Source organism: Mytilus californianus, unplaced genomic scaffold, assembly GCF_021869535.1.
Source record: "Mytilus californianus isolate M0D057914Y unplaced genomic scaffold, xbMytCali1.0.p SCAF_4, whole genome shotgun sequence".
Lineage (NCBI taxonomy): Eukaryota > Metazoa > Mollusca > Bivalvia > Mytilida > Mytilidae > Mytilus > Mytilus californianus.
Window position 1 is genome coordinate 59,482,617 of NW_026262690.1, and position 14,929 is coordinate 59,497,545.

A 14,929-nucleotide genomic window follows, 5' to 3' on the forward strand; every position below is an offset into this window, starting at 1 on the left:
AAATAATGCTCATCAAATGCCTTCTCCCAAGATTATCTTTTCCTTTATATTATTGATTGATTGATGTTTAATGCCACTTTCAGCACTATTGTGCTATTTTGTGGCTATCAGCTTTTATTGTTGGAGGAAGCCTGATTGCCCCAAGAGAACCACAACCTTCAGTAGGAAAATTGACAATCCTAGTCAATTCAGATTGGAGTCAAGCACACCTGCCAGGTGCCAGATTTGAACTCACAACCTCAGTATTTACAGGCTAGTGATACAATAGCTCAACTACATAGACCACTCGGCTACCAAGGCCTCTCCTTTGAATTATGATTAAATAATAGAAATCAAATGAAAATTTTGTAATATATTACAACAATACAACAAAATGGTTCCTTTGATATGTGTAAAGCTAGACTGTCACTGTGTTGCTTAATAAGAATGCTTTAGCTTCTCAAGGAGAGGGGGAAGGGGCAGCATTTACTATATACTGAGTTTTAGGGGTGAGCCACTGGAATACAAAATGTAGGTCACTATTTCAAGCTTCGATAAAGGCAAGAAATTAACATTTAATATATGATAAGATTGCTGATTATATCATTAGTATCTTTAACTGCTGAATCAGATGTAAGGTTTTTTTTAAAGATACTCTTAAAACCAGTCATAAATGCATCAGATATTTGTAAAATCTATTCAAACACTTCATGAAATAGTGTAATATAGCTAAAGGTCTATTTTCATAAAAGAACAAATATAAGATAGGGTATGTGTTTTAATGTTAAAAATATATGAAAAGGGTGGGGTACTGGATGTATCAGCTGCCCACCCCTACCACAAAAGGATTGAAGAATTGAGCTGGACATGCAGTGAATTGTTCTATTAAGCCAGGTAGATTTGTATTATGTGAACAGAGGAAAAGTGAAAAATGGAAAATAAGAATAAAAACTAATTTTCTTTTAATGAGAGATCTTTGTATACATTTTTGTCCATTCTGAATCATTTAGATATACCATGGTTATAGCTTCAAAATGAGAGTTTTCATCTTATTTAACAAGAGATCTCTGTATACATTTTTGTCCATTCTGATTCATTTAGATGAACCATGGTTATACCTTCAATATAAGGGTTTTCATCTAATTTCAGCTGGATTATCTCTCCTCTTCTTTTTATGTAAACAGTATGCCATCGATCATCATTTACTCTTCTACGAAAACTTAATGCCTGAAAAAATAAGTAGTAAACTAGTTATAATCAATGTTATTTCAGCAATATAAGGAGCAATCTGACAGTTTTGTCCCCAACCAGTCTCTCCAGTATCCAGAAATATATATTTGTCCATATAAATAAAAACATTCAGTGAAAAAATTGTCAAATATAATAAAATCAATTTTTATCTCTAAGTGTCCAACTTGTATCTCTAACTTTTTAGAAGATTTATATACACCAAAAAACAGTTATATCTATCCATTCCAAAAAGGAAATGTTGATTAACTCAGTTTTTCCTAAGTCAACAAGGCACAAAACAAATTTATACAATTGATCAGCTTTATTTAATGATAAGGATTGCAATGTCATAAAATTGTTATCAGACTACAAAAACAGGACATAACACTTAAAAGTAAAGCCAAAGTAAGACAACATTATATAATACAAAATGATGTCAGTTGTGTGCTTATTAGTACAAGCCAATCAACTAACATGAAGTTGCAAGCAATGTTCTGCAAAGTATACTCCCACTTATGATAAGACATTGACAAACTATGAAACAATCAAATTATCTTTAAACAGGAAGTAACTGCGTGGCAGATCTAAAAATTGCTTACAGGATACTACTCATCATATAAAGTTACAGTTCAAATATTGAATCTTTCCTTGTAAAATTCTATGCTCAATAGGTATACATTTTTTTTAAATATAGCCAAACAGGAAGTAGCATTGAGGCAGATCGAGAAAGGATTACATGAACAAACAGCCAGACAAGGCCAATGCAGTATACTGACCATGCAGTGACATCGGTGTAATTATTAATAAAAACTGATATGGGGTATATGTCTACAATACATTCAAACCAGAAAAATCATCGTGGAAAAATACAGTTTCCAATCAAAGACAATAATCCGTTAAATATGTCAAGCTGCATATTGTCCAATGTAAATAATCCAATGTATACTTATATTACTAGCAAATTTGTAACTGGTTAACAATGCCGTAAACAATGTCTTAAGTAATGGATATCAAACCAATGACATATTGAGCTTTTATTTTTGGTGAACGATTAATTAACTCACCCACAAACCCTTTACATTCTGAAACAGGGAATTATTAACTCTGTTATCAATGCTATTACACAGAGGTGGTATTAACTCTGTTATCAATGCTATTACACAGAGGTGGTATTAACTCTGTTATCAATGCTATTACACAGAGGTGGTATTAACTATATTATCAATGCTATTAGGTTCACAGAGGTGGTATTAACTCTGTTATCAATGCTATTACACAGAGGTGGTATTAACTCTGTTATCAATGCTATTAGTTTCACAGAGGTGGTATTAACTCTGTTATCAATGCTATTAGTTTCACAGAGGTGGTATTAACTCTGTTATCAATGCTATTAGTTTCACAGAGGTGGTATTAACTCTGTTATCAATGCTAGTAGTTTCACAGAGGTGGTATTAACTCTGTTATCAATGCTATTACACAAAGGTGGTATTAACTCTGTTATCAATGCTATTAGTTTCACAGAGGTGGTATTAACTCTGTTATCAATACTATTAGTTTCACAGAGGTGGTTTTAACTCTGTTATCAATGCTATTAGTTTCACAGAGGTGGTCTTTACATTTTCCAGGACGTAATTGAGGATTGTAACACTATTAGAAACCTGAGCAATAGTAATTGATCTGTGACTGAGAGCCATTCTTTATTAGACTCATTTACATAATATTTTGTCACTTGATGTTTGACATTCAATAATGCATAATTAGGCATGGTTCGATAATTAACCAATTAAAAATCAATATGGCTGATGTTTAACCACCTGAAATCTGAGATATGATAAGCAATCTATTACAAATTAATGTTAGAAATGGACTTTTTAATTAATATCGTAGCTGAGATAACGTTTTATACCATCTTTTCACGCGACTATGATAGCTGCTCATGTAAAATTCAAACATCACCGAGTTAATTGATTCAGTGATTATTAGGAAATACATATTTAACACACCTTTCAAGTTTTTTCCCCTCAGAATTCTTTTGAACTATTGACCTAGTATTCTAAAGTACAGAATAATTATTCAACAACAGTTTACTAGTACGAGAAACATTATCCTTAATTATATCCTTTATTAGAATTGTCTTCAAGGCATCCCATACATGGAAATTATATTAAACAGCTATAAAATCTCTCACAACAATATTCTATCAATACCTTGGAGCTTTGGCCTATCTTGATATCTAGCTTCACGGAACCAGATTCCAAATACAGCTCCATCTTATCAGGGGAGTCATCTGACGATGTAATAAACAATAATCCATTTTTGTGAGTTGTCCTGAATCGTAATGAGATATCTTCGGCTTCTGTTATTGATGTGTCATCCATAGTAATCTTCAGGAACTGGTTCCCATTAAATTCAAGCGTCGTGGCACCTTAACAAAAATTTAAACCTTAATCAGTTTTGTATGTTTTTAAATGAACATATCAATTCTCAAAGGGCAAGTTAACAGACAGATTGAAACAGAAAAATATGTAATTTTACTGGGTTAAAAAATATCTTAAGTATCTTAGAAGTTTGAACTGAAGGAAATCTACCTCCAAATTGATTTTTAGTCTTTTAAGCTGTTAGGTTTAGGAATTTTAAGTGCCTAATTATTTGTCCTCAAACTGCTTAGGTAATGTTTATACATATTCTTTATAATTCAGAAGATAAAAATTCTATTTTGGAAAGAAATTTCCTGAAATAATTTTCATCATCAGAAAAATAAATGTGTCATGTAAATTCTTGAAATCCATGAATCCAAAATGAAACCAGAGGTACTGTGAGCAAAACTCACAAAATGATGCTCCAGTCCACAGTCCTATGTAAAGGCCATGATTTGATTTGGGAACCCCAAAAAAATAATTCAGACAAAACAAAAAAATAGGAGGTGCACAATGGCATTTTATGGTTAAGACTGTGAAAAATGTTCAATAAATTGTAAGAAGGGGATAAGTAGGAGTTACTGATACAAAATGGGAAACCCCAAATAAAAAGCAATGGCAAAGTACACCCAAATGATAATTTGGACCAAAAACAAGATTGATCAAATTATGATTAGATGTTAAAGAGAAGTGATACAGATGTCATGTGTACTTTAGAGTGCAGATATGTAGAAGTCAATTTCATCCCAAAGTAAACTCAAAAACTTATTCAGATGAAGAAATGAAATAGGTGGTGTAAAAGTGCATTATGCGAGTATGTGCCTCGCGATTCTGGAGCAAAGTCCAATGTATGACAGAAGGATGAAAAACAAAAGGACAAATGAAGGAACAAACTGGCTCCCCCATCACTATATACTGGCCACTTGGGCAGCAGATATTTTTCTAGTATCTAAGCTTCTAATTCATATACTGCACATATTTGGCTCATCAACTTTATTGAATCACGTCCTGTCTACTTTTTTTAGTCTTTATCTGCTTTTAGCAGAATTCTTTGGAGTAATTGTATATGTTCTGAATTTCTAAAAGATTGGTAAATTGTCTATTACCAAAATTCCAGTGGGAAATATTTCATGCCTATTTTGAAAGAACAATTTGACTTTCAACTGATAACTTTTGAGCGCAATGAGAGAAGAGGGCAGATAAAAATGAGTTTTATTGCAATTTGTTTTGTAATTAGAAAGATCTAGTGTAGCAGCATTCAGAAATTCATAAAAATGTATAGCCTCTTTATGTTATTTTTGGAATATTTCTGATAACAGCTTTAAAAATGATTACCTTTCTGACAGATAGGTCCAGTGTAATCAGTCCCACGACAGTCACACATATATCGATTCCATCCTTCATGACACACACCATGATGAAGACAGGATCCCTGGTTACACTGAGGCTCCATTACTTTACAGAAATCCTTGATGGTTGATATCATCTGTTTTCTTGCAGCTGTGATCAGATCTATCTTATTACCATTCATAACTAAGTCATGTAGACAACCAACAAAACCATTGCTCAAAATGGCAGCCCATATTCCTGTTGGCATTGTTCTTTGTTTAATAGATCTGTCAATACCTCCAACATACAGCTTACTATCCAGATCTAAATGATTGCTATCACCTCCTAGTGCATAAGTAATTTTATTTCCATCTAGAAGAATGTGACCATTTTTACCAGCATGATGTAAAGAGACTGAGTGTGGTTTCCCATCACTAATATACTTCATTTTCACTTTTTCTGTTCCTGAGCCTAAATTTATCAAGAAATTCAGATAACCGTCTAAAATTTCAAAAGCAAAAAAGTCTAAATTAGTTAAACCATAATTATATATTAGAACACCGCTAAGCTCATTAGTTTGGAAAGTAAATGAGATACTCCCACCATGTATACCAACTTCCCACCTGGGTAATACGATGTAAGAATCTGGTGTTGTAAATGTTACCGGCTGGGATTCTACCATGTCCTGACATTGATTGAAGATCACATCACCAAATACTGTCAATTCACCATCCATCGCCATTGTTGTGATATCCATAGATATTTTATTACTACTGTATACAACCTAAAACAAAAGAGTTGACATTAGTAGTTGACTGTTGTTAGAGGGCATAACTCTAGATTTAAAAGTACTTTGAGCTTGCTTTCAACAACTGTGAGCAATCTTCAATATTGTATTATCTAGTTTTGTTTTGCTTCTACCTAATACATGAAGCATCTATTATACTGATATATGTTTTATAGAGTTAAGAAACTTTTTCTAGACTGATTCTTACTGTACATTTTTTAATGTACCTTTTGACATTTCTCTGATCTAGATAACATAATTTGGTTTTGATAGCTTATCTTTATTAGAAAATTTAATAATTTGTCTTTACAAAGGGGGCATTTAGCACGCAATAATCATATGTCTTTACTAACGATAGTTTAAAACTGGTCCTTTGATGAAGATCATATGCTCCATTCTAGATGTCTTTTTTTTACTTTATTACTTTATACCTGTAGGCTTTATAAACTTTTAAACAATCTATGCAGTATTCAATTAGGCAGAAGAAAGGTATGAGTGGAGAACAAAGGAGGAAGCGGTGTAGTTAACAGCTAAATTACCTGTGTTTTACAATTGCACTAATCAGCATTTCATTTGTGCCAATATTTTGTTCATTTGAACTTATAAATTTTTTTAAAAGCACCCATTTACCTATAAACACATGCGAAACATACTTTTGTTTTAATATAATTTGTTGAAGTAATTAAAGCTTAAACCATTTTCAGCTGCCGATATAATTATCCTTCTGTCCATTGCATGGAAGTGGTAGTGGGATTAAAAGACGGCAATTTATTTTAAAGTTTCTTAAGCTATTTACATAATTACAAAAAAAAGCACTAAAATTTTTGTTGGCAATGTAACAGCAAACACAATGACTTCATATGTACATGAATTGTTTTACATTTATCATTTCAGGGCCTTTTATAGCTTACTATGCAGTATCACTGTATCATGTATGAGTTTTGCTCATTGTTGAAGGCCAAACGGTGACCTATTTGTCATTTCGTATTTGGTGGAGAGTTGTCTCAATGGCAATCATATCACATCTTCTTATTTTTATATTAATGCATTAAGAAGTCCACTCTGGCAGAGTTTTTGTAAGCGACACTTCTAATGAACTGTGATCATATAATTTTCCCTCTTACCTACATCTGATACTTTTCAAGAACATTCTTTGTATTGCCAATTAGAATGTTCATCAAATATTATTCATTTATTTGATCTGTTAGTGATTCAGTGTGTAAAAGATACATTTTGTAGTAGCAACAAAAACCAAATGTAATCTACCATTGAGGAAAATATGAAACATTTTACCTAATCAACCAAAGCAACAAATGATCAACATATTTGTGACTTGATTAAAACCTATTTCAACAGAAAAAGTGGAGGGTAGAACCTCTAGTTTGTATAAAGTGTGTATACTTAGGACGACTTACAAGATAAAATATTGATTGATTGATTGATTGGTGTTTAATGCCACTTTCAGCACTATTGGCTATTTCGTTGCAGGTTTTTGTTGGGAGAAGAAACCATAGTGCCCAGAGATAACCACTACTCTCAATAGAAAAACTGACAATCCTAGTCAATTAAGATTGGAGTCAAAATACACCTGCCACGTACGGGCTTTGAACTCACAACTTCAGTGTTAACAAGCTAGTGATACAGGAGTTGGACAATTTAGCCACAGAGGCCCCCACAAGAAAAATATAAAGTACCTAATAAGTATCAAGCAAACACTGATTTAAAAAAGGAAATAATATTTTAATGTGTTAATTCAAAGTGTTTTTCATGCTATGTTTTCATTAGTTCATTATTTGTTCATTTATTTGAAGAATTACTGCATATAATGAATTGATCAATGTGCCATGACATTTGATTAAAACTTTTTGAAGATCCAGTCTTGCATTAGTTGTTTTCTAAGGAAAATATTCCCTTGTGACATGTCTATTCTTATCACCATTCCTCATGTTGTACATGTTTCACTTTGTTACAAATAGTTAAAAAACAAATGAAAGAATGCTTCATTAACAAATTTCATAGGCAGTATTCTCATTAGAAACTTAAATGCAAATGGCTGTTCGCCCACAGGGATGAACAACATTCCTAAATGTTTATCATGATGACAAAATCGTAGGGCATGGCTTTAAAAAAATTGTGAGAAAAGGCAACTTATTCGAGAATAATTTACTTTTGAAGAGCTTTTTTCTTTTATATCTAATTTGAAAGAAAATATTATGTAATTTATTTAATATGCATTAGTCACAAAACTCATAACGCTTTTCTTCTTTTGAAGAGTACTACTTTTTAATTTTCATATTTCAAAATAATTAGAACTGCATGCTGTTTAATTGGAATCTGTGGTTTCATTTCATCTTGATTAAAAAATGCAGTCAGTCAATAAAATAATTTCTAATGTTTTAATAATGACTAACATTCACAGATAAAATCAAAAATCCACAAGCAGAATGAAATTTCAAACAGTGGTAAATACCCAGTCAAGGATTCAATCACCTTTAAAATCCAATTTTCATATAAACACCTGATGCTCACTTGTCTACCTATCTATTTTGTCTGCCTGTGTGGTTGCTTATTTTCTAAGTTAATCCATAAAAGTACAGACAAACTTGGAAACTTAAAAATAGAAGCAGAACACAAAAAATTCAAATCCAGGATAATGATGTGAAAGACAATAGCAAAGTACAATGGTACTCTGATTACATTTACATTTATTAAAAGTACAAGCTTTCCTTGTGGGAATTAGTAATGTTCTGACCTTTTGTCTCTAATCTAGTGTTATTCTCCTTATAGCTCAAAAGGTGGATTTGTCTAATGTCAATATCTCTTTCTTCAACAAATTTTCCACCCCATAGGGAGAAATCAAAAGTCCATTACATAACAACATGAAGCAAAAAACAAGTTAGGGAGAAATCAAAAGTTCAAAACTTAATAACATGAAGCAAAAAACAAGTTATCTTTTTTTTTTAAATTGAGATTTTTCTAAGCCTTAAAACAATCAACATTCAAGGCATGTTGGAATTAAACAATCACAGTTAAAACAAAGATGTATGACCAAATAATACTTTACTTTTCACTGCCTCTTATGACAAACAATTTGAAACTTTACCTTTTTTAGACATCCTTTAAAATTGTGTGTAGGCCTGTTTTTGTAAAGTGGACTAGGACCTCCACCAACATACAATGTAATGATATGCAACATGACATATGACCCTAAAGTAGTCCCGTCTAGTCTATGTGAACCATCTACCTCTACATGGATCTGAAATAAAGAATAAAACTTTATGACAAAGTTAAATGTTGAATTATTAACAAATCAGCCAAGAAAAAAATGTTCTTGTCTTTCCATCTTGCATACTGACAGTTTTTTTTGTAAATCATAGAGTATTTATCCTATTCTTTACTTCTTCTGAATTCATTAAGTCCACTGTTTTTACTGCAGAAGATATTCATAAACAAACCGTTCTTCTAACTAATGGTCAAGTTACAAAATCATTCAAAAAATTGTTAGAGTAGATTCATTAATTTTTGTGGGTACTAAATTTTGTGGATTGAGGAAAATTTGATTATTTTATGGTTTTTCCAAAGTTTAAATACAAGCCTAAGAGAAATTTATACTATGTTGAACATTTAAATTTGTGGTTCATTTTTACCCATGATATCCATGAAACTTGGTACCCAGCGAATATATAATAATGAATCCACTGTAATTGTTATTTTATCACAATACCCTTCAGTGTTTTGTCTTATATATGCTTCAAGTTTAAGCCTTCTAAAGCTGGGTCAAAGATTAACTTTTAATGCTCTTATTCATCTAAATCACATGCTGATGACACAAGCAAAACCAACCAAAAGCCATTTGCTAAGGAAGTGAACATCTTACATTCACTGTCAAGTCTCAAACAATGAGCAACAGCCCACATTGTATTACTAGGCACACCTTTCTCCATAAACTGTTATCACAGAGATATGTCTCGCCTTTTTGTCGAAGTCGATGAACCATGACTGAAGGTACATGGCTAAACAATCTCCATGGAATGAGATGTGCCAATGCTAATACAACTGCATACCAAATACCATTGACTTATTATAAGTCGTTCCCTTTAAACAAACCTAAACACAAACATTAACTTGTAAACTATGTAAAAGTTTAAAAGTCAATGAACCATGATCAGGGGTGGGGCTATATAATCTCCATGGAAACGATACTTGCAAATGCCAATAAATTTGCATACCAAATATCATTGACTTAACATTAACAGTTCATCTTAAACTGATCTAATCACAAACTAATACATGAATACTAAGCAAAAGTTTCAAAGTAAATAGACCATGACTGAGGGGGCGGGGCCAAATATTCTCCATGGAAATAAGATGTGCTAATGCTTATACAACTGAACACCAATTAACATTGGCCTACCACTAATGGTTCCCCTTGAACTGACCTGATCACAAACTAATACATGTTAACTTAGCAAAATTTTCAAAGTCTATAGACCATGACTAAGGGGGCGGAGCCATATAATCTCCATGGAAATGAGATATGCTAATGCTTATACAACTACATACCAAATATTATTGACCTACCACTAGTGGTTCCCCATAAATTGACCTAACCACAAACTAATACATGTAAACTATGAAAAGTTTCAAAGTCAATAGACCTTGACTGAGGGGGCAGGGCCAAATAAACCTCATGGTAATGAGATGTGCCAATGCTTATACAACTGCATACTAAATATCATTGACCTACCACTAGTGGTTTCCCATAAATTGACCTAATCACAAACTAATACATGTAAACTATGAAAAGTTTCAGGGTCAATAGACCTTGACTGAGGGGGCGGGGCCAAATAATCTCCAAGGTAATGAGATGTGCCAATGCTAATACAACTGCATACCAAATATCATTGACCTACCATTAGTGGTTCACCATGAACTAGACCTAATCACAAACTAATACATTGTTGAGGCCAATACTGCCGTCGCTGACGCTGGAAACAGCATACCTATGTCTCGCTTTTTGACTCCATCAAGGCGAGACAAAAAAGTAAAATAAAACAATTAAGAATTTAATTTGTACCTCTATATGTTTCTTCCAAACTTAACACAAAAAAGCAACAACTGAAACATCAAAATGAAGCTGTATCTCCTATTGCCACAAACACAAAGTCTTTCAGTTTTGTAAAGGTAAATGTTGGTAGAAATTGTGCAGAAGTGTAAAAAGTTATACTTATTACTATAGTTATTTTAATACTATGATTTGATATGGATTAAATGCAAGGGGTTTTCTGGTCAAGGAAAGTAGTTGCTGATCTGATTCACATTAGACCCAGATTACAGCATCAATGGCCCACTGTATAACAATTTTTCATAACACTTCTATAGTTTTAACTGACAATTTTAGTAAATAGAATTGAAGTGTTTGAAAATTTGTCACCAGCACTGAAAGTTCCAATTGCTCTATAAGTCTGTAAATCTCCTAAATAACCTAAATTTGAAATGTGTCAAATATCTCGATTCCCCTGTAAAAAGTTGTATTTTGAGTGGATTAAATGTGGTGATATAACAGCTTTAAACAGGACAAAGTATACTTTCCTAATTGATTTTTGTACATCTGACAGATAAAGACAATGCTTGATAGAAATAGAGAAAATGATCTTTTAAATCAATTAAATAATTGTCAGACATAGATAAATTACTGTTTGTTTTCCCCCATGGTACTGTTCTAATACTATATAACTCATCAATCTTAATGCTGAAAAATGAAAGACCTGTTTTCCTTTTCTTGATAGTAATCATTGTAAAATGTAAAAATATCCATACAAACTAATGCTTTCTTCTTGAGTACTGTAAATTCAGAAATTATTGCATTGTATTTATTAATGGGAATTATGCGACTGGGCGAGTATCGCAATAATAAGAACTCGCATTCTGATATTTGATACATATATATCTGCCTTCAGATTTTCCCGCAATGGCAATAATTAATCTCACATTTTTGTCCTTTCTTAAAAATTCGCAATAATAAATGGACACAACAATTTCTGAATTTACAGTATAACATACCCGTAATCATATATTTACTTAGCTGGACTATGGTTTTGAATGTATGATAAAGATGATTGTTACATCATCACAAGTTGGTTGACCGTTATGGAATATCCATTTCACAGATGAGAGCAGATATGTTCCAATTGTTGTAACTACAATCCAGTCCCCTTTTCCCCTAATGTGACCTACCAAATTAGACTTATTACAGGGTTTGTACTAACATGAGCAACACAACAGGTGTCACATGTGGAGAAGGATCTGCTTACCCTTCCGGAGCACATGAGATTACCCCAATTTTTGGTGCGGTTCGTGTTACTCAGTCTTTAGTTTTCTATGTTGTTTGTCGGTTTGTCTGTTGGTCTTTTTCTTTTTTAGCCATGACGTTTTTATCAGTTTATTTTCAACTTATGAGTTTGAATGTCCCTTTGGTATCTTTTGCGTCTCTTTTACATCATATATATACCTTGATCCAAGTCACTTGCATTATCGCTATTTATCGCTATTCAATATTTATATGCTAGTGTTCTAGCTAGGATAAGGGCAGAGGGCAGTTTCAAGATGGTTTCTTGTCGTAGAAGCAACAAGTTGATCATGTTTATAGATAAAAGTTAAAAAATTAAATGAATTAATGTATTTTTGCTTGATTTTTAGTATTTTAGGGTTGTATAAAGCTTTTTCAGTAGTAAAATAATTTTATTTGCATTAAAAAGATATCTATTTATTTTCAGAAAACAAAAATGCATAGGCCATCAAGGAGCAGAGAAAAGGCAGAGGGGTACAGTACCTTTTATTTAGGGCAAGCTAGGCCACTGGATATGATAAAGGAAACAGTACATGCAAAAATGTGTATAACACCTGCTGTATCAATCCTAGGTCAATATAATTGCTCCTGGGTATTCTTTCTGTTATTGGTGAGTCAATTTGATATAGCAGGTTACTGATGCAGATTTTGCTATGTATGATCAATTTTGATATTGCCTGATAGTCACTTCAGCTGTTCTTAATAGTCAATACCAGTAATATATTCATGTGAGTATGTGGAGCTTAGCACAATTGCAAATAGAACGTTGTACCGAAATTAATAAAAGGAGTGTGTTATGTCTTTTACTTTTGCTATTTTTTTTGCATAGTCAATGCTAATCACAACATTAAGTTTTATTACTCCATTGTGCTCCGTTTATTTGTGATATTCACAAATTATTTAAGAAAATTAACGCCTCTATTTTGTGTTCTTTCATTCATTAGAATTTCAAGTGCATGAAATGAACTAGTGTATTTCTACCTTACATTAGTGTGTTCATTTTGTCAAAAATAAAACCCCTGGAAAACACAAGTATTTTGCTTTCAAATGGAAAGAGTACACTGCCAAAAAATATTCATTGTTATATTAAAGTTCTTAAATATCAATAAAGAACAGTAATAACTGTATATTACTCAAGGTTCATTTTAAAAAGCATCAAAGGACCCTTATGCTATAATTTAAAATAAGTAAAGGTGATGAATGTTTTGTGGAAGGCTACCCTAAACAATGGTCATATCAGTTACAGGATCCTGACGAGTCATAAGGAACAAACATTTCTACAATACTTCTGACACAGTGTACAAGACAACTAACATGCAATGGTTGCAGATCACTGTTATTAACTATGCAAGACTATGTCATCTCTACTAGCATACACTTGTTTAGATCAATGGGAGTAAAACAGGAAAGAAACACACTTAGATTTAATAATTCAAACCAATGTACAATAAGACAATGGTCTTAATTAAGATAGATAACCATGTGAATTCCTTAAAAAATAAATAAACCTTATATTTTTTTACTATCCTTGATTTTGCATGAAGTTATTAAGTCAGCTAAAATCTATTCTCTTTTTTCCTTAAATGTAAGTAAAAACTAATTAAATTTATCCATAGCTCAAAGATATCAGGAGTGTTTCTGATTGTAATCTGAACAACTGAGGCTAATTATAATGTCCATTCTATATCAGAAAACATCCATATTGTATGAGCACAGCATCAGAACAAGTTTCCTGTTGAGATTTGAAATCACCGACTTTTGCCTCATTACATCTTATTTTTTCCACACAAGGAGTAAATAATGTGATTTAATTTCAGCCTGACCAGAAATACTGTTGAAGTGTACAGTGACAAGTATAGGTGCCAACACTAATGGATAAAACAATTAAATCTAAAAGCAACTACTAGAAATAACCATTCTGCATGAAAAACATTGTAGTGAGCCATACTTATCTGACACTTGTATTCTAAATGTTCATTATACTTTTAAATGCTTTTTAGCATTGTCCTTGTATAACACAATACTAATTGTAACTGAAAATTAAAAAAGATTCATATTCTGTTTGGTATATTTTACAGTGTTTGCCAATGTGTCCAAGATATCAGTACTGGCAAAAATGTGTTTAAGACAAGATTTGTTCTGATATAGCATAACAGTAACAGTTATTTATCTTTTGTTTATAAATGTTTCAGAATTACATAGGCTCTGCTGTCTCCATATTTTTTTAAGATGGAAGTTTATAATCAACTCAATAAGACAAGGGATTTATCTTATTATAATTTTATGAAGTAGCAGAAAAAAGAAAGACAAAAATGAGCAGAATTCAATTTAGTTTGTGACAAACTTCAATAAAACAGCTAGGGTATAATATCAAGAGAAAATGATAAAAAAGGAAAATAAAAATAATAATTGGATTCATAGCATAATTACCTGTTCAAAATTATGTTCTCAAGTTACTAAGGTTATATAGATTTTCTCTTGTTTATCCCCATTTAACAGACTTTTTACTCTGTTTTCATCTAATTATATATAGGTCCAATAAAATTACAGCCTTCTTTCTGATAATTATTAGTTCTGTTAATGGCATTATCACAACTCAATTCACTGATTCAGAAAAAAAGACTATAACTTCTGTCACAGTTAGTGACACTTTGCCTACAGTTTGAATTGACAATCACATGAAACACAAGTTATTTGGGTAATGACCATGCAGGATTACACAAACATAAGACAAAGCGTGCAGTGTTGGGGGACATGCTTACTTACTACCGCTTTAGCATTCCCTGTAGTGAGCTGATGGCAAAAAAGTAAAAACTCAAACATGATGCAACTATACAA

At 32.1% G+C, this 14,929-nt stretch overlaps 1 protein-coding gene across 6 annotated transcripts in view; it reads right to left on the reverse strand.

The window, feature by feature from the left end:
* The window catches only part of LOC127738290 (neurexin-1-like), a 90,623-nt gene that overhangs the window by 27,364 nt on the left and 48,330 nt on the right, over nucleotides 1-14,929 (reverse strand). For 5 of the 6 annotated variants that reach the window (XM_052249483.1, XM_052249480.1, XM_052249482.1 and 2 more), the window contains exons 6-10: nucleotides 14,858-14,884; nucleotides 8,846-8,998; nucleotides 4,962-5,739; nucleotides 3,417-3,634; nucleotides 1,098-1,206 (exon numbers count right to left, since the gene is read on the reverse strand). In XM_052249483.1, coding sequence (XP_052105443.1) covers nucleotides 1,098-1,206; nucleotides 3,417-3,634; nucleotides 4,962-5,739; nucleotides 8,846-8,998; nucleotides 14,858-14,884 — 1,285 coding nt within the window. The remainder of the gene's footprint in view (nucleotides 1-1,097; nucleotides 1,207-3,416; nucleotides 3,635-4,961; nucleotides 5,740-8,845; nucleotides 8,999-14,857; nucleotides 14,885-14,929) is intronic. The other variant, XM_052249481.1, reaches the window with a different exon arrangement.